Below are 20,621 nucleotides of genomic sequence, written 5' to 3'. Positions count from 1 at the left end.
GGAGTCGTGCCACGTGAACAAACGTTGCCGATGTGCTTGTTCACGCGGCAACTTCACGCGCTTGACCGTGTCGGGTGGAGATAGGGTGCAACGACGCAAGTTGGCGTTCTACTCGAATAAAAAAGTTGGGCACATCTCATTGCGTCGACCATCTCAAGTTCTCTGCGTTGCGCGCATTTTTTTTTTGCCTTTCTCATCTCGGCGGCTTTGGCCCACGCGCGCGAACGTTCCGGTTGGATTCCAGTGCGAAACGTAAAGATCACTCCCCCACCACCACAACCACCACCACCACCACAACCACCACCACCACCAACCACTCCCTCCTCCACCACCAACTTCCCTCTCTCCACTCCCCCATAACCGCGCGCGAGTGCAGAGAGCACCACCTCTCCTACAGCTCGTAGAGTGACCCGTCAGGGGCCGGCCACACGGGGTTGTATTACCAGTACGGTTCACGTGGTCTAAAAAGGCAAGTGTCTTGCTCGTCCGGACCAAGTAGGAGGATTTACCCACCCCCCCCACCTCCAAGCAAAGAAAGGAGAGCTAGAGACGGATCAGTGAGGTTGTCTTGATTCGTTCGCTGCCGTGTCGCTCTACTCCGCGTTTCGCTCTCGTTCTCCGCAGCGACACGAATGATTCGTTCAGATTATTTGGTCACGAGGTTCTACACACGTGCGCGCATATCGATCCCTGCTTCAATCTGGACGTGACATTTGCGGCTCTCAATCGTAAGTTATTTTATTTTCTATATATAAACCGGGGCAGAGTTTATCATGTACACGCACACACAGTCATGTCGTGTGGACTGATTTAAAGACGGGGTGGGGGGCATACATATACTGAGAGGGGGCCACGACACCGTCGATGTTCAACAAACTTCAGTCGAAATGTAAACGCTGAAATAGAAAGAGTGCCGGTAATATCTGCTTTTTTGTTCGGTATATTTTTTTCCATTCACTCTTAAAGAATTTATAGGGGGTGCAGAACTTTCAGCACTTGAGGCTTTGCCCCCCTCCCGATGCTACGGGATACTGACAAACACGCATAAAGACAAAGATCCCCCGTATAGCCTTTAACAGGCTGTTGGGGCAAGTGCTGTGAGCGAGCAGCTATGATCATCTCTAGCAAGATGCAATTGGCTTAATGCTATTAATTAGTGTACCACTTTAGGGGCATTTGAACTTGACATTTGTTTTCACTTTACAAATCACACGTTACTATACTCGGATGTTAACGTGTAAGCAAAGTCTTCGTTAAATGTTAATATTCACGTGGTGTGAAAATAAATTTGATTCAATTAAACACACGTAACTTTTCCTCGACAAGTCTGTATGCATAATGGAGTTGATCGGCGTATAGCGAGCATGTCTATGAGCTGGACTATACGATTGTCCATGGTGTATGATGGTTTGGTTATTCCCCACAATTCGGGAACAGTAACACAACCTGTTCACCACAATTTGTACTTCCAGTTTGACCTCAACACCTGCTTCAACCTTGAAACCTCTGCGATTACCTGCAAGTTAATGTCAGGACAAAGACCAAGGTAAGCTGTTGCCAAACATCACATGTGTATGTTGAACTGTCTTCAACACACATATATATAGGAATAAAGTTATATATCAACATATAGTTAACTCGGAAAACTATGGTTCCAATTGTATATTTTTAAAAAAATCTGAGCACACTGGATAACAACAGTACCTTAAAAGAAAAAGGAAAGAAACATATAATCGGCGACGTTTCGGGTATTGACCCTTTTTTATAAGCACACTGTTTCAGCGTTTAGTTTATTAAACATATTTCTATCATAGTGCGTCACTTCTGCTTTACGGTATGCTGGCAAAAACTAGACTGATCTGGTTTTTACAAAAAAAAACATTATAGACAACACGGTGCAAGAATTTGTACTTCTTGTGGATTTTTTTTTAAAGAGAACCTTTGAGTGGGTGCTGATAGGTGCACGCGCCAAGGATGAGTAGATTTGAACACACAACAAACACAGGGCAGGCTCCGTGCTGCAATGAAACATCCACTCCCGATTTAATCGAATTACCGAGTTCGTGTATATGGTATTGCACTTGGGTTTTTGTTTCTCTATAAGTTGAACGGGGGTGCCATCGATTATACGGAGTGCTCTTGCCAATCACCCAACCCATATATGGGTTATTTAACACGTGAGGTCTTCACGACCAATATTATTCGTAATAAATAAAACAAACATTTGGGGGGGGGGGGGGGTGTTAGATTGCGTAAATCTAAATGTGTCGTTAACCTACCCACCACCGGGTGTGATGAACTAGTAACTAATTGCCACGTGTTGTTTACGTGACAAACCTTACTCATTAGCTGTGTCGGGTTGGTGGTGGGTTAACGACACGTGTGGCTGATCTGGCTGCGTTTGTTTTGCGACTCAGCAAAGAGGTGGAGACGCTGCCATCAGAGTTGAATTGCTTAAACAATTTGTGCTGCTCGATGCTATTGGTCTGCAAAACACCAAGTAATAAGGCCGGTGTGACTAACCCGTGTTGTATTAATATATGGAGACGCGGAACGGAGTTCTGCTTATATACGCTTTTAATCGAATGACAACCGCGTCTACTTTAATATTGTATGCTTGTTGAACTTCTTTCGCACCGTACGTAGTCAACCATGCTCATCGGAGGTGCGGGGGGAAGGACAAAAAACTGAACACAAAAAACAACTGTTTATGTAACAATGATGTCATGTAACAATGATACTTTACGTACAGGGCGATCAACGTCTTTTTAAATAAGAGGCAGATATGATAGAGAGAACGACATAAAGCCTCTACGCGTCTCCCACCAATCACAATGCGCCTATTAAATCGTGCACACTCTTTTCTATTAGGATACGGATGTAGCGCTGTACCTATATGCAATCACCTGCCGTCAGCTGATTGCATATGTTATGTCCAAAAACAACACTTAACACGATCGTCAATAACCCTGCCTTGAAATGAAAACATTAGGCGACATTGCGTGTGATGTCCCCACTCCCCATAGAACGTAAAGACAGCGTGTTACGGACCAATGTGTTGTTTGTTTGTGGCTGTACACCATTGCCATCGCAACAAATAATTCGTTGTATATGTGTACACAGCGTTATAGCTTCGTACGTGACTCACAAACGACACGTTTAATGCGCATTGCCCGTAATGCGCTCAACTCGCTGCGCATATTTGACCCGTAACTCGTTCGCCCGCTTAATATCGGCTTTAGGGTCATGCGCTTTCAACGAGCACCAGGAATACCAAGTTTTTAGAACTAACGATTTTCTGTTTGTATTCAGCGAACTTAAACCTCTTTAAATACGAACGTCAGTAGGGCTTAGGTTGAAAAGATCTAAAAAGTAAAAAAACGTAACTCCACCCCCAACCACAGTTTTCGGGATGACGAAAACCTAACATTTTTATTTTAACATTGATCTAATAATTATCAAAGACTCGATTATATACGTGCCAAATTTCAACTTTCTATTCCTTCCAGAACATCTTTCAAAATGTACATCAGTCGCTCAGTCCGACACGATGGGTATCACAACTCCGCACGGAGAGTGGGAGTGGAGTTGTGGCTCAGTTGTTAGCGCACTGCGCAGCGAACCCCGATCCACCTGCTGATTCAGACTCACAAGCAATGTCAGTGGCCGAATGATACCTGAACGGGTTCGAGTCAAGGCCGTAGCCAGGGAGTCAACATTGGGGAGGACCAAATCTTCCAGGGGGTCTGGGGGGTCCGTCCCCCCCCCCCAGAAAAAAAATCTAAATTTGAAAACGAATTTCCTGCTATTTTCTGCCTAAATGATTAAAAAATTCACTAACACAACATGGGATGGACTTTTTTTTCACAATAATGTCTAATAGTGTATTGTATTACATTGCTCTATTTTATGTTTTACCTTTTCTTGTTTCATTGTATGTAATGGCAGAGATTAGGGATTCATAAAGTACAACCCATAACCACAATCATATAAACATAAATCTATTTTATAGCAATATATTTGGGGGGGGGGGGGGCATTTTGAGTATATTTATACGGCTTTGGTTCGAGGGCACCACGCCGCCCTTTCACGAACCCGCACCCACCCATCAGCGTGGCTGTGAAGCATGGTCAAATAACCCCGTGACCAACCCGACCTGTGCAGGCATTCATCCTTCAAATAGATCGACTAAGGGCTGTAACAAATACAGCTGCTTTGCCTCGCCTGGTCGCCGGTTCGGTTCGTGCGATTTCGCGTACATGCGGCTACCCTCTTTCCACCCAAAATTCGCTACACCGTGCGGGTTTGAATTCACTCGTGTGCGGCTACGCGATCGGACGTTGGACAGCGTTGTGTGTGCACTGTGTGTGTGTACTGTGTGTACTGTGTGTGTACTGTGTGTGTACTGTGTGTGTACTGTGTGTGTACTGTGTGTGTGTGTGTACTGTGTGTGTGTACTGTGTGTACTTTATGTGTGTGTACTGTGTGTGAACTGTGTGTGTGTACTGTGTGTGCACTGTGTGTGTACTGTGTGTGTGTACTGTGTGTGTGCTCCCCCCCCCTTTTTATTTTGTAACGCATCTACCGTACAAAGCGAGGGAACGCTGAGAGATATGCAGCGCGCGTTACGTAGGAATTTGAAAAAACATATATTTTACTATTTTTATTTTTGCTTTTATTATTTTCTATTTTTCTATTATTTTAGTTTTCTATCTACATGACTTTACCGAAAGAACCAATAATACGTCGTAAATCTCTGTGCTTCTCATACCTGTCTGACCCGCAGGCTGCTTTTAATGATAATAAAATGAAAATGTCAGAAATGACCGGCGCTTCCTCGAGTCATCCGAGAAATCAAGCGCAGTGGGACATCAATGACTCCAAACTGCCCCAGGTAGCGCTACACAAACGAGATTAACATGCACTTTGAATGACGTCTTCAAATACGCGGCGTGTAATGAGCGCGCGGTGTCTGGATAAGGCTCGGAGCCAATGCAGAGCGGGTAATATGCAATAATTGTTATTGTTGCAACGTTCAAACAAATATATACATGTATGTATGTAATTACCGTATTGTCCGGATTAGAGGTTTGTTCCAGAAAGTAAGATGCATCCCAAAAACGTGTGCCCGGGTGTAAAATAAAATGTGTATACAAAACTGTCACTCCTAATCCCATATCTGCATTTGTCATCAATATGCGAAATTCCTCTGTTGATATGTAAACTCCTTTGTCAAGGGGCTCTCCTCCTCCCACGTAGCGTAAAATATGCTGCCAAGCTTAGCAGTGTTCATTGGAGCGCTGTCTTTCCGACAGCTCTGTTTCTTCACCTGAGGACGGCTGCTTGCGTTGTGGCCGAAACGTCGTGAGAATTTTATTTTATTATGTTTGATTTTTACTAATTTTATTATTTCCCTTCTACGTAACTTTACCGAAAGAACCAATAATATGAATCCCTGCAGTCACGAAAGCTTTAAATCGAAATTTATACAAAACTGGTTACACGAACGCACACAACCCGGATTATAAGACGCACATCCAACTTGTGCTCATGGGCAATAATTGCGTCTTAAAATCCGGGGATTGCGGTATCGATTTATGATAATCGATTGATCTTGCTTTATCCGTGTGCAGTATCGTATGTACACTATCGTACATTGCGCCTGTCGCTCGGAATGCGCCAGACATCGTCAGATCACGGAACTCTGAGCAGGTGATGAGTCGCCATAGCTGCTTGGATTGACGACCTACACGCACGGAGCAGGCGATATTGCCGTGCAGAATTGAATCCTCTGATTACATACGTACATGTAGAGAGAGAGGGAGCCCTCTTTTTTGCTAACCTACTGTTAGATGAATGCCTCCACGCGCCGGGCTGGTCCGTGGAACTAATTTTGAGCATACTTCACCACGCCGGTCACTGCGGATTTGTGGAGCTGGGCAGCATGGACGTGGGATCAGGGAAGCACCGATGAGCAATGAATATTTTTTTTCTGGATTGCCCTCTGCTGCCCACAACAATAGCCCAGCAATGCATGGTGGTCACCCATCCAAGCAGTACCCAGGCTAAAGGAGATCGTACAATATTGATTTACAAGATCGATTTGGTCAAAGGTGTAACATATGAGGGGCGTATACATCTTTATTCTGTTTGCGAGGCCCAGGACCGGTTCAAGTTTCAAGTTTCATTTATTAGGTATAGCCCTGTGAACCATTCGGCTCTTGAATCGGGTGCAACTGCAACAAACAAAAAAACAAAAACATGAACAAGAAAACATCTTAAAGTGACTATGTGCAAACAGAACATCCAAGAAAAGACAGCAAAATATTGCAGAAAAGCACCGTACACCAACACTGTGTGCAAAAATCCCAGTGGGATGCAAGTCAAACAACAACAACAACCACAAGACAACTTAGATTAAGGCCATCAGTCTAACTCTGTACTACAACAAACAAACATGGCCAAACCGAAAAACTTTTCAAAAATCACCTAAATAAAGCTGTAAAAGCAATGAAACAGTGATCATAGGAACTGTGACCGAAGTTTCACAATAAACGACGTAAACAACATGTATTACCAAACTCTGCAGCCATAGCTGGCTGCATGATGATCGTCACTGGGTGTTGTTGGCCGTGAGCAGGAATCGAACTCGTGGTCGCCGGGTTCGTAGCGCAGCGGCTCCGACCACCACGCTGACCTCCAACCCCCACCCACACAGGTGGAGGTGCTGGACTCATTCCAGGAGTGGCCTGACGGATACGCCCGCCTCGTGTACAGCGCGACGGAGCGCAGCGCGCAGAAGCATCAGAGCGGTTGGGCCATGCGCAACACCAACAACCACAACTGCGCCATCCTCAAGAAGTCCTGCCTCGGGGTGGTGCTGTGCGGCCGCTCCTGCACTCTGCCCGACGGCCGCAAGCTCTACCAGCGGCCGGCCATCTGCGAGAAGGCGCGCCAGAAGCAGCAAGGTGGGTGGCGCTTTGCGACGGCGGACGCGTTTGTGAACAAGGCAGCCAGCCAGCAAGCACGGCGTGGGCTCAGACTCATAGACGGAGTTTGAATTCTAGATTTTTTTTTTTGGTGGTGCGGGCATGGGTCCGCTTTGTCCCTCACGTTAGGAATCGCGATTAGATGTCATTTATTTGTATGTGTTCTTAATTGTAAAGTATTATTTTAATAAGTTAATTAAGGTGTTCAATTTGTGGGGGCATTGCCCGCCCCCCGTGTCCCCCCCCCAAACTCTGCCCATGGCTCAGACGTTTCTCCCGCTACTTTTTTTCAAAATGTATTTCTCCAAAGAGATATTGTATTAAACATACAAATGGCACTGCATACTAAAACTAAACAAATTTTTCTGAAATATTTTACCAGGTAAGGCCCATTGAGCTATATAGCTCTTTTTCACAAGCGAACTGGCCACAAATGATAGCTCAACAAAGTGACAGCCGAATACTCTAAACGCGTGTTTCTAAATACTGAGGGGAACCCCGGAGTACCTGGAGAAACATCCACGCGACTACGGGGAGAGAGAGAGAAAAAATAAAACATAAATTAAAAATAACAAAAAGAGAGACACGCAAACTCCAAATATACAGCAGGCGTCGGGGTCGGGATCGAACTCACGACCTCCTGTATACCAGGCGAGGTTGTAAACATCTCGCTACCGTATTTAAAACGCACCGCGCCTACAGCGTTAAAATGTTCGTGACCGTGAGCGTAACGGTGATGTGATTAGGCAAGAGGAACCTCGATATAGAATAGCCTGGGTGCGACCGTGCGAGACAATTCAAATATTGGGGCCCCATCTGACCGATTGCCGCACCCACCTGAGCTGACAATGTCGTCACTACGCCGCTGGAGAGTCACGTGTGGCGAGGCATTGGCGTCCACTTCCCGCTGACTATTGCCGTGCAGGTGCGTACGGCTGGCTCATGCTGGTGAATTTACTCGATTGAAATTGTATAACCTCCCCCCACCACCACCCCCAAACAAACAAAAAACACAGGTATATACTACTATAATGAGCCAAGAATGTCTGTGTCTCCCGCGCGTGACGTCACTCCACGTCGACCAGCCCCCCTAATTAATAATCATGAACACGTGACGTCCTCCACATGGACCCCCCCCCTAATTAATAATCATGAGTGGCTGACGTCACTCCACATGAGACCCCCCCCCCTCATTCCTCATTAATAATCATGAGCAGGTGATGACACTCTACATCAAACAGCCCCCCTCATTAATAATCATGAACAGGTGACGTCCTCCAAATGGACACCCCCCCCTCATTCATAATAATTAGCGGCTGACGTCACTCCACATGGGGGGGGCGAGGCGCCTCCTCCCCCCTCCTCGGCGTCAACTCACAACCCTCACTACAAAGGCAGAACCCTCACGTCACGCGATCTCCGTAACGCTGTTGAGGCATCAAAGTAAAAAGGACGTCATGATGAACAAGGGATTATAACCTTTACATGAAATAGGTCTGTGTCACCGCGGCCTTACAAATTGCACACGAATTGATGCAATGAATATCACTTCGCGGTCTGCTTTTCGCTTGCAAGTTTCAGATTTACTGCAATACACCCGTTTTGGCTGGGCAAAAGGCGAGCAGATAAATGAACCTCCATTCTATACCCCATATACATTTCAACATCCGTTTAGTTTCTCGGCTTTGTTGGTCACGTATTGTGGGACATTTGTTTTTTTTTGCATCCGTGTCATTGACAAGAGTCTGGGTCGCTCATTGATGTTTGTTTAACGGACGCTATTGACGAGAGCCCTCCCTTTAAATGACTGAGGCCCTGGCAGCATTAAATACATCCAATTGCGCACGTTATAACGCAGCAATGTAGAAAATGCGGCATTGTGTTTGTATAAAAAAAAAAACACCGAGAGCTCTTTATTACACTTACCCAGCTGGGTCCAGGTTTGTCCAATACGAAGATGATTTGTCCATACTTCACCATGCCGGTCAGTTGCCAGTTGGTGAAGGCAGCAGGAGCATAGAACTACAGCACAATGGTGGATTCTGCTCACAGTCCAGCACCCCCCCCCCCTCTCGTGCGTGCATGCATAGTCTCGGCTCAATCCTGCTCTGCTGTTGGGGAGACGTGCGACCCATCGCATTGTCACCTTGCCGCCGCAAGGTTCTGCCCGAAGCGGTCTCAGCCAACGAGCAGCGGGTTCAGCTGATGAGAGGCAGCGGCAATGGGGGCAGAGGCTGTGCAATGTGTGTGTCTGTGTTGCCTTCATAGGCCCCTACAGTCTGGAGAGAGGCTTTAAGAGGAATCGTCCGTCTCTGTGCGCAGGCAAGGCGTGCCCCAACTGCGGAGCGGGACTGGAGTTGGTCGCGTGCCGGGGTCACAGTGGATACCCGGTCACCAACTTCTGGCGACAGGAGGACCAGATGATCTTCTTCCAGGCAAGAGAACTACCCGCAGCCTCCGCCGCATGGACGTCATGTTTATATATATATATATTTATTTAATCCACACTTGCACAATGATTACAAATACTTTGCATCCCTCAATTATGAATTGCAAATAACACAAATCACCAAACACAATTTAAATTACAACTTAGAGCCCTTGCTGGATTAGCAACACTTCCCTACTCCATGATTGAAAACTGTATTTCTTTAGAACTGCTTTCTGTGCTCGGTTTGTTGACCTTCCACCTGCACCTCCGATTAGCACGGTTGGCTACGTATGGTGCGAAAGGTAGCTTAACATACACACACATACAATCATACGTAACAAAGACAAAGATCCCCCACATAGCCTTAACAGACTGTAGGGGCAAGTGCTGTTAGCGAGCACCTATGAAGGCCGGAACGGTACACGAGGGGGTTGGTGGCCAGCACCACGCCCCCGACCGCCTTTGTCTCCCCAGTGGCGATGTTTATACACCGCAACAGGTACTTAGTCGTTTCTAGGACCGGTTCAGATAATCGTCGCTGGTGTTGGCCGTGAGCGGGAATCGAACCCGTGTCGCCGGGTTCATAGCGCAGCGCGCTAACCGCTACACTACCGCTCCCCACAATCATACGCACACACATACGCACACATACACACACACGATCCACTGCTCGTCTGGCTTCCGGAGAAAGCTGGGGGCCACCAGAGGCGTCCACAAACGAGCCCCCCGCCCCCCCTCTCGTGCGTGCGTTGCAGGCCAAGGGCTTGCACGACCACGCGCGGCCCGAGAGCAAGAGCGAGGCGGACTCTCGTCGCAGCACGGCCAAGAGGCAGGGTCAGCACGTGGAGGGGGGGCCCGTGCGCAAGAAACGCACGGCGGAGGTGAGAGAGGGGGCCGACGGCCTCGACTCCTCCTCCTCACTCACTCCTCACTCACCCAGGGCCGGGTTGAGATTGTGTAGGCCCCCCTGGGCGACAGGTACTGGAAGGCCCCCCCCCCCTCCAGTGATATTTTCAAAAGGAAAACAAAGTTAGAGAAAATGAAAAAAATACAAGGCTAACAATAAATAAAATTCAGCATTCACAATTTAAATCACTTTTCACTTCATCTCTGCGGCCCCTAAAGCCCCGTGCCTTAATCCGGCCCTGCACTCACCCAGCGATTGACTCGCTCGCTCACTCACTCGTCAAGGCGCTCGCGACTTTAATTCGCAAACTCACCCACTCCGCCTTTCACTCCCTGCCCCACTCACCCTCGGTGCCTTGTCACTTTCCTGCCCCACCCATCATTTAACTCCCTGCCCCACTCACCCTTTCACTCCCTGCCCCACTCACCCTTTCACTCCCTGCCCCACTCACCCTTTCACTCCCTGCCCCCACTCACCCCCTGCTGCCTTCTCACTCCCTGCCCCACCCATCACTTAACTCCCTGCCCCACTCACCCGTGGCGCCCCCTCTAACAGGACGACAAGGACTCCCTCGCGAGCTTGGGCTCCACCTGCGCCCCGGAGCTCCCCTTCAAGCTGGAGCCGCACGCCTCCCAGCTCGAGCGCAAGGACGAGCGAGCCCACGAGCTGCCCGCGAGCGCCGCGCTGGGGGCCGTCTACAGCCTCCCGGGCCTCCCCATCTACCGGCAGCCCTCCTCCTACCCGGGCCCGATGCGGACCCCTCCCGGCGGCGACTACTCCCTGCACGACAAGGGCTGCGCGCTGCCCTACAACCCGGCCGAACACAGCAGGGGCGCTGGGAAGGAACGAGCGGGATTCCCATACCTTGACCACGGGGCTCACCACGGCTCCCAGGACGAGGCTGCGGCCGGAGAGAATTCGGGACACGCGGCCACCCTGGGTGGCGGCGGTGGCGGCGGCGGCGTCGTCCCGTGCCGGATCGTCGGCTCCGCGGGGCCTCCCGGCTCGCCGGCGTCCGTGCAGGCCGTGATCACGACGACCACCAAGGTGGCGTACCACGCGCACCTGCCCTACGGCGACGGCGTGTTCAACGTGCAGCACCCGTGCGCCGACTACTACCCCAAGGTGTACCCCGAGTTCATGTTCTCCAAGGAGCAACCGGCGCCCTTCCTGCACGGATACCCAGCACCCTACGCGGCTGCGGCTGCGGCGGCGGTGCCTGGCGGCGTCGGTACCACCGGGCCGGGCCGGTACGAGGCTCAGTACGGGAAGGAGCCGTCTCCCTACAAGCCCGTGGAGCCGTTCGCGCACTCGCACTCGGCCAGCGAGTACCTCTACCCCAATGGGCACTTCTGCCACTTCTGAGCTGCGTGTGCGTTCGCCCGGTCCAATTTGCTCCTCGTTGCCATCTCGGGAATTTACGCTGCGAGATTTGAGACGCGGCGAGGCGTAGAGACGAGATTAGTAGAACGTACGAGAGTTTATTAAAGGCGTAAATGTTGACTGTTTATAGAGAGTTAAAACAAATGTAGTGGGTTTTTTGAGAAGGGCGTGCCACTGGTAGGGCGGCTGATGGCCGAGTGGGCGAAAATAAAGACGGAAGTGGCAGCCAAGGATTGGAACGGAACGCGTCGGAAAGGACGACCAAGGGGAGAAGATGGAGCGATGGAATGAGCTCGTGTGCGGGGTGGATCGTTGTTGCATCATGGGTATTGCTGAGGATGGCGTCGGGCTTGGAGAGGTCTTCATCCAGGAGTGGATTGAGCACGGCTGATTATGACGTCGTCGACGACAATGATGATGATGATGACGATAAAGCGGTGGTGTAGGTGTAGGAGGGGAACGAGTGAACGAGTGGATGCCGCTGGACGTCTTTGGACTGCTTCGCGCTTCATCAAGAATAAACTCTTGGCTGGATATCAAAGGGCTTAACATCTGTCCAGCGAAATGTCGCCATTCTCCCGTACGAATTCATCATCAAGATTGTCATCACGAAAGAGAATTTCTTATGCAAGTCACGTAAAGTCTGCCTCTGATTGACTTATATTTTTCTAATGAGTAATATCCCGTGTCTCTACTGGACGACAATAAGCACTGCTTCGGCATTGTCGTCGACACTTTTATAGTTTTCCCTTTGATTTACTTTGATTTTTTTTTCAACGAGACCTCCTACGTGTACGCTGTGTTTCTGTAGCATTCCATTGGATGAGAAGGAGGAACAGTGGAGTGCCTTTCTCTACACGGTATACTATTCTCAGAATCAGAATCTTTATTTATGCCGGAGGAACCAGTTGAGCTACAAAGCTCGCGGATGTCCAGTAGGGGCGGGTCAAAAAGTTACAAAAACAAATTTAAAAAAAAACGATAGAATCGCAAAGTATAGGAAAGGTAAGCAAATCATCAAAAAAATAGATAAACTGAAACCTTTTTTTTACCAGGTAAAGACCACTGAGCTATTCGTCATTTTTCAGAAGCGACCTTGCCACAAATGAAAGCTCAGCGAAGTGGCTTATCGCGTGAAAATGTACAGCAGCCAAATACCCTAAAAGCGTGTTTGTGCGATCAAATCGCCCGGAATGCCACCCCCATCTCTCTGCCCAGCCAAGCAGGGCTCGGAGCCAGTCATCCGGACAGCGCTTCGGATGCGCAACGCTTTCTTTGCACAGCGAGGCGTGTGACATGCGGCTGCTGGGTTACGTACGCCATCAGCTACGGGCATCACAGCAGAGTCCGTTGTTGTACTGCAGTTCTATGCTTCCACGTCTATGTCTTCCCCGCCAACCTCCCACCGCCTTCGGTGTGGGGCAGAGGTCGCAAACGGGTTTTGATTCCTTACCCGTACCCGTACTCGGCTGCACCAGGGTCGCAAACGGCTACCCGTACCCGTACCCGGCCGGGTACGGGTAGCCGGGTATCGGGTAGGGTACGGGTGTCGGGTACCCGGTTGCGACCTTTGCCTCCCACCCGCCTTCGGTGTGGGGTCAAATAACCCCAACGACCCGCATGGGCGCCTGTTTTGTATTTATTTCAGGTCACAAACAAAAATGCAAGCGCACTGATTAATTTCCCTCTCTCCTCTTGTTCTTCGCCTTTCGTATACATGTATTCCTGCTGGCCATGCTGACAAAAGGCACCGCAGCGTTGATAATTATCGATGACGGAAGTACGCGATTAGGGTTATGAACTCTGAATGCATGTACAAATGGATTAAAATAATTGACAGGGTTGTCGCTGTACAGGTACTTGAATATATATAGCCATTATAGACGTGAAGGTTTTTTGAACAATTTGGACGCAAACGTAACACGTAGCACTCTTTGTAAAAAAAAATACAACTTAGCATCGAGATAAACTGCCAAATGATTGTAAATGTGCACGAAATATCTCATCTTTAGATCAACGATTGTCCCTTATAAATGATTGCTGGTGATGCCCGCACGTGCGCTGTACGTTTAATAGCCATAAAACTATAAACTGCCGCAGGGCAAAACGTGGCGTACGGCTTGTGAAATGTGTGACTAGTTAGTACTATACTCGGCAGAGCTCCAGCGTGTACGTACCTGGGCGTGTGTGGCGTAATGGTTAGCGCACTACGTTACGAACCCGGCTGTCCGAGTTAGATTCCCGTTCACGGCCACCAACACCAGTGATTATTATCTGAACCGGTCCTGGGCCTCCCCTAGGTTGAATCAGCCTCCAATGAGTACCTGGTGCGGTGTGTAAATATCGCCAGGAGGGAGACAAAGGCGGCCGGGCGTGGTGCTGGCCACCCACCCCCTCGTGTACCGTTGCGGCCTTTATAGGTGCTCGCTAAGAGCACTTGCCCCTACAGTCTGCTAAGGCTATACGGGGGGTCTTTGTCTTTGTGTGAGTAGCAGCGTTGCGGGTAGCGCAGTTCGCGCCACGGCTGGAGAATATCCCAACCTGTCCTGTGCCTCTTGTAAGTCGACTCAGCCTTTAAGCGAGTGCCTGGTGCAATGTGTAGACATCAGCGCTGGAGAGAGAACGTGGGCTGGTCAAGGTTCTGTGCCACACGACCCAAACAAATCTCTGTTCATCTACAAAAAGGGGGATCTTTGTCTTTTGTACGACGCAGAGAGAACACGGCGCATTCTACGCATATTCCCGCACGGTTGACCGCAAAGTCGGCAGTCGCTCTCCATTCCTTGACTCTGTCCTGACTGATGCAGTTGGGGACTTGTGCCATGTGGTTGAAGTCGCTTTACCAGTCCGTACCGTGAGTTATAATAGCAGTAATAATGTATGTTGAACTTCTTTCGCACCGTACGTAGCCAATCGTGCTAGTCGGAGGCGCGCGGGATGGACAACAAACTCAAACACAAAAAGCAGTTCTTAAGAAATTAGTTATAAATCCAGATTTTGAAGTGCATAGCTCCAGTGGCTTCCGAAAATCGTAAGGAAGAGCGTTCCAGACGGCCGCAGAAGCACATCTGAACCCGCTCGATGCGGTGACCATCTTTGTTCGATGGCCAGCCAAGAACCGCTGCGAGGAGGACTGGAGTGATCGTTGATGCTCCTTAACGAGATCTGCAAGGTATGACCTGCATTTACCCAGGAAAGCCTCACTGAGACTCCAGACTATCTTTAAGGAAGGTCCTGCAAGTGGGATGTTCGGCATATGGGATGAAACTGGAGTGCCAGGAGAGAGAAAAAAACACTCAAAGCTCCGCACGGATTGATTTAAAAAGCCATTGCTTTACTGCCAGCATTTGGCCACCCTCAAGCCTTCAACATTGGTGAGCACCAGGCCAGCTGTCATCCAAATAACTAACCAGACACATGCTTGCTTAGCTTCTGAGATATGATATGGTTCAGGGCATCCAATGTGATTTAGTCTTAGATGATAATTAGGGTCTTAACCGCAGTCGAAAACCGCACAAACCACGCGTATCATGACCTACAATCTTCATCGTTGCAGACACTGCCCCCCCCCCTGCCATGAAAACGAGGAATTTCCACCGCTGGTTCAAGGTCGCCTGCGTTGATTTTTGTTCCCGCGCCACGAAAGTTGTTTGAGCAGGGGAGGAGAGAGACCATTTTTGAAATACAAATGCTACTGTGACTGTGATAAAACAAACAACCCCATGACCAGATGGCCATCATCCAGCAGTGGATATATAGAGGGCTGTACATCGTTCTTGGTTGTATTAACGCTCTACTGCACTGTTGTTTTGTGATTCATCGCTGGATACCGCGAAATGAAATATCCCAATAAATCTATATGACACAACACGTAGGCTATAATCATTGGGGCTCTCCGGGCGCCGTCTTTCCACCAACCCCGTGTCGTCGTGGCTTTCAAAGGTTTGCGAGTGAGAGTCGCAGAAGGAATCCGGGGGGACAGACAAACTTGAGCACAATCGCGCTGCTGTGAGCGCCTTCGTGACGGATGATAACATCGGGGCACCGGCAATGAATCACACGCGCGCGCACACACACGCACATCAGTGGAATCTTTCACGCGCGCGTCTACATGTTGATGAGTCGTCAATTGCCAACATCACGTTTATATTGGGCAACAAGTCGTATGAATACGCTGGCGCGTGTAGGGTCCTGTCCGTTGGCACTGACGTGTATTTAAAAATTCGTCTTTTTATTATCTCCCCCCGTCGGCTTAGACATTGATTTCAGACAAGATAGGCAGCGTCCGTCGAACACGAGCAGATAAGGGGTCTCGATATACGTGACTGGCGCATGATGCAACACCCCTCCCCCCCCCAGTACAAGATCTCCTTGTACACGCTCGCTACTGGGCATGTCCTACTGGCTGTCATGCGCACGCGCGTGCAGGTGCAGACGCAGCGATGATTGATCGCGTATTTTTGTTGATTTCTCGAGATAAGTGTTGCCGGCGTTCTGTGTATAGCTCGCGAACTAACTAAACAAGTGCAAGGGATTGGAAGTGCACGTATGTATGTGTGCCGAACTTCTTTCGCACCGTACGTAGCCAACCGTGCTAATCGGAGGTGCGTGGTGAAGGACAACAAACTAAACATAAACAGCGGTTCTAAAGAAATTCGTTTTCAATCTAAATGATTTAAAAGCGCACAACTCCAGTGGTTTCCTAATATCGGGAGGAAGAGCGTTCCAGACGGCCCCAGAAGCGCATTTGACAGCGCGCGATGCGGTGACCGCCGCCTTTGTCCGATGGCTGAGCCAAAAGCCGCTGCTGCTTGCGAAGATGACCGTAAATACACCAACGTGTTGATAAACACATTCCCCTTTCTTAATGTAGGGTGGTGGAGGAGGTTGTTGTTGTTGTTGTTGACAGGGCCACATTCCAGAATCAGAATCAGACCGGGCATAAATCCGACCCCGGGAGCTCGGGTATAAACGTTTCGTGTGAAAGAGCTCGGAGTTCACCGCCTCACTGCCATCTGCGAGGCGAGAAGCCATATTGAGGGAGTACCAGACTGCCCTGCAGCAGTTGCTTGTGTGGACAAAGCGAAGCGAGGAATCGTGGTGATTGCACGCCATCCAAAGTCCACCCGTCCATCGTAAACAAACGACTGCGGGTACAGGCGATTTGAGTTTGATTGCCGGCTGCAGCTAAAATCAGTGGCGATGTGTATCTGAACAGATCATGTCTCCTCATCCCCACCCTCTCTGTCTCACAAAAAACAGACAAATATCCCCCGCAATAGACTGTTGGGGCAAGCGCCGTAAGCGAGCAGCACCCCCCGTGAAGGCCGACACGGCACACGAGTCGCGACGATGTTTACACACCGCACCAGCTACTCATTTGAGGCTGACACGACCTAGGGGAGGCCCAGGAGCAGTTCAGCCGTGAGCGGTGAACCGAACTCTGTGGTGCCGGGTTCGTAGCGAGTCTTCACACGCACCACTCACTCCCCCCAAGGCTCCCAGGGGACAAAATTAACTACCACGAGGTGAGATGTTAACTGCCTCGTCTGGTTTGCAAGGAGGACGTGGGTTCGATCCCGACCCTGACGCCTGTCTTTTTTGTAGTTTGCGTGTCTTTCTCCCCGTGGTCGCGTGCATTTTTCTCCGGGTCCTCCGTGTTTTCCCCTCCACATTTAGAATCAACATGCGTTCAGGGTGTTTGGCTGCTATATATGTGTCCTCGTGATAAGCCACTTTGTTGAGCTATTATTGGTGGCCACATCAACTTTTGGAAAATAGCTCTATAGCTCAGTGGGCCTTAACTGGCAAAAATAGAAAAAAAATTATTATCTATTACGTCTTGAGCGGTGCTGTTTGTTGCTGGTCGCTTGGCATCATTGGGGATTTTGGGCCTGTGCTCATTTAAGCAACGGTGATTTTTTTTTTGTTTGTTTAAACACTGTTCAGGCTAAAACCTTTTTCACTTGCGACATCTGACGAAATCGGACACATTACGGGTGATTTGATCACAGGCTATGCTAGACATTGATGATGCGCTAATGTCGGTGTGTGCGTGTGTCTGTGTATATGTGGTGAGCGGTAGCGCGGCTGCGCTACGAACCTGACGACCCGGGTTCGATTCCCGCTCACGGCCAGCACCCAGTGACGAAAATCTTAAGCGGTCCTGGGCCTCCCCTAGGTCGACTCAGCCTCAAATGAGTACCTGGGCGTGGTGATGGCCACACCACCCCCTCGTGTGCCGTGCCGGCCTTCATAGGTGCTTGGTAAACAGCACTTGCCCCAACAGTCTGTTCAGACTATACGGGGGGGGGGGGATCTTCGTCTGTTGCATATAAATGTTGACCGAGCAGCGCACGTGAATTTACATAGGTATACAGGGTTACCAGCTTGAAGGGCCCGTATAGACTGGTCTTATGTTTCAGACATGTACCTGTGCCCATAGGTTAGGGGCCGTCCATAAATGACGTCACGCACCTGGGGGGGGGGGGGGTCAGACATTTGTGACGATGTGTGACGAGGGAGGGGGGTTTGAGAAATGTGACGTCGCATCAAAATGCGCAACTTTAAATAAATATTGAATTGTTATAACAACACTAATCGTTATAACAACACTCCTACAACGTCAGAGTGCAGCGCCACATTAAATACGCGCGACAATGACAATAGTTTCAAGCGATTTGAAGCATGTTTTATTTTCAAAATGGAAATATGGTTTTGGGGGGGCGGGAGGCAGAGCTTTGTGACGTCATATTTGAGGGGGGGGGTCTGACTTTTTGTGACGCCGTGTGACGAGGGCGGGGGGGGTCAAAAATCGTCCAAAATCGCGTGACGTCATTTATGGACGGCCCCTTACGTGTTGAGGTTGCCCGACACGAGGAGTGTAGCGGTTGGCACGAACCCGTCGACCCGAGTTCGAATTCGGTTTAAAAAATAAAAAAACCCGCTTCGATATTTCAAGGGCCGCAATGCGATGCGAACAACGCCACGAACCCGTCCTTAGAGAGGGAGGCACGCGACTGATCCGGCGTGGGGAGGCCTTCGCCCATCAACGGACTGCTCAACGAGGAATGCGCGCTAATTTTATTCGCATTAAAACCTCGCTGACATTGTGTCTTTTGTTGTGCATGCGCATGATTCGTTGAGAGCAATGTTTATCCGACGCGAGTCGTCACATGAGTTCCGAAATCGGTAAAAAAAAAAGACAAAAACGAACCCGTCTGCTACCGTGTCGTGTGCCGAATTTTCCGGATTACAAAACGCCCCCCCCCCCCCCCCCCGACTTGATTTTCAAAATAAAAGTTGGAGTGCACGTCTTACAATTCGTGGGCGCACGCGCGCGCGTGACCGCTTCTTTTCCGTGACCCGATTGACACTTGGGACGCACGTGTGGCGTCTGACTTGCCGGAGCGTCTCGCGATGCAGAGAACGCGGTGAACGCGTCGCCAATCTCATCTCGAGCCCCGCGGTGCCACTCTCATCTCCCGCGGGACACGGACGCACGTGGGGGGGGGGAAAGGTGGGTAGGGGAAAAGGTGGGTGGGGTGGGGGAAAGGTGGGTGGGGGGAAAGGTGGGTGGGGTGGACGGTGGGGGGGAGGGAAGGTGGGTGGGGGGGGAAAGGTTGGTGTGGGGGGAAATGTGGGTGGGTGGGGGGGGGGGAAAGGGGGGGAGGGGAAGGTGGGTGGGAAAGGAGGGTGGGGAGGAAGGTGGTTGCGGGGGTAAGGGGGGTGGGCGGGGAAGGTGGGGGGTGGGGGAAGGTGGGTGGGGGATAAAGATGGGGGGGGGGGACGGTGGGTGGGGGGAGGGAAGGTGGGTGGGTGGGGGAGGAAAGGTCGGTGTGGGGGAAAATGTGGGTGGGTGGGGGGGAAAGGGGGGGAGGGGAAGGTGGGTGGGAAAGGAGGGTGGGGAGGCGAAGGTGGGGGGGAGGGGGAAGGTGGGGGGGAGGGGGAAGGTGGGGGGGAGGGGGAAGGTGGGGGGGAAAGGTGGGTGCGGGGGGAAAGGTGGGTGCGGGGGGGAAAGGTGGGTGGGGGGGGAAACGGTGGGTGGGGGGAAAGGTGGGTGGGGGGGGGAAAGGTGGGTGGGGGGGAAAGGTGGGTGGGGGGGAAAGTGGGTGGGGGGGAAAGGTGGGTGGGGGGGGAAAGGTGGGTGGGGGGGGAAACGGTGGGTGGGGGGAAAGGTGGGTGGGGGGGGGAAAGGTGGGTGGGGGGAAAGGTGGGTGGGGGGGGGAAAGGTGGGTGGGGGGGAAAGGTGGGTGGGGGGGAAAGGTGGGTGGGGGGGGAAAGGTGGGTGGGGGGGAAAGGTGGGTGGGGGGGGAAAGGTGGGTGGGGAAAGGTCGGTGGGGGGGGAAAGGTGGGTGGGGGGGGGAAAGGTGGGGGGGGGGGAAAGGTGGGTGGGGGGGGAAAGGTGGGTGGGGGGGGGAAAGGTGGGTGGGGGGGGAAAGGTGGGTGGGGGGGAAAGGTGGGTGGGGGGGGAAAGGTGGGTGGGGGGGGAAAGGTCGGTGGGGGGGGGAAAGGTGGGTGGGGGGGGGAAAGGTGGGGGGGGGGGAAAGGTGGGTGGGGGGGGAAAGGTGGGTGGGGGGGGGAAAGGTGGGTGGGGGGGGGAAAGGTGGGTGGGGGGGAAAGGTGGGGGGGGGGAAAGGTGGGTGGGGGGGGAAAGGTGGGTGGGGGGGGGGAAAGGTGGGTGGGGGGAAAGGTGGGGGGGGGGGGAAAGGTGGGTGGGGGGGGAAAGGTGGGTGGGGGGGGAAAGGTGGGTGGGGGGGGGAAAGGTGGGTGGGGGGGGAAAGGTGGGGGGGGGAAAGGTGGGTGGGGGGGGAAAGGTGGGTGGGGGGGGGAAAGGTGGGTAGGGGGGGAAAGGTGGGTGGGGGGGGAAAGGTGGGTGGGGGGGGGGAAAGGTGGGTGGGGGGGGGAAAGG

General features: G+C 51.1%; 1 protein-coding gene across 3 annotated transcripts; it reads left to right on the top strand.

Annotated features, from left to right (window-relative positions):
- The first annotated feature begins 330 nt into the window (after positions 1–330).
- LOC144717909 (chorion-specific transcription factor GCMb-like) lies at positions 331–15,578 on the top strand. 3 transcript variants are annotated; one of them, XM_078593706.1, is made up of 7 exons: positions 331–728; positions 1,473–1,546; positions 4,787–4,897; positions 6,719–6,968; positions 9,258–9,424; positions 10,176–10,301; positions 10,883–15,578. In XM_078593706.1, the coding sequence occupies exons 3-7, from the start codon at positions 4,808–4,810 to the stop codon at positions 11,690–11,692; spliced, it is 1,443 nt and encodes a 480-aa protein (XP_078449832.1). In that variant the 5' UTR covers positions 331–728; positions 1,473–1,546; positions 4,787–4,807; the 3' UTR covers positions 11,693–15,578. The 3 variants fall into 3 exon arrangements, with proteins under 3 accessions (XP_078449832.1, XP_078449834.1, XP_078449835.1); XM_078593708.1 differs by having other exon boundaries at positions 332–728; positions 4,787–4,894; XM_078593709.1 differs by having other exon boundaries at positions 332–728; positions 9,312–9,424.
- The last annotated feature ends 5,043 nt before the right edge of the window (positions 15,579–20,621 follow it).

This window comes from Lampetra planeri, chromosome 4 (genome assembly GCF_965212315.1).
Source record: "Lampetra planeri chromosome 4, kcLamPlan1.2.h2, whole genome shotgun sequence".
Lineage (NCBI taxonomy): Eukaryota > Metazoa > Chordata > Hyperoartia > Petromyzontiformes > Petromyzontidae > Lampetra > Lampetra planeri.
The sequence above is the reverse complement of the archived record's forward strand: the minus strand, read 5'-3'. Positions and strand labels throughout refer to the sequence as shown.

Excerpts from the sequence above, each read along its gene's own strand:
- LOC144717909 (XM_078593706.1), top strand. The coding sequence starts at position 4,808 with ATGAAAATGTCAGAAATGACCGGCGCTTCCTCGAGTCATCCGAGAAAT. Across the intron at positions 4,898-6,718 it reads ACTCCAAACTGCCCCAGGTA|GTGGAGGTGCTGGACTCATT; the intron begins GCGCTACACAAA and ends CCACCCACACAG. Across the intron at positions 10,302-10,882 it reads GCAAGAAACGCACGGCGGAG|GACGACAAGGACTCCCTCGC; the intron begins GTGAGAGAGGGG and ends CCCCTCTAACAG.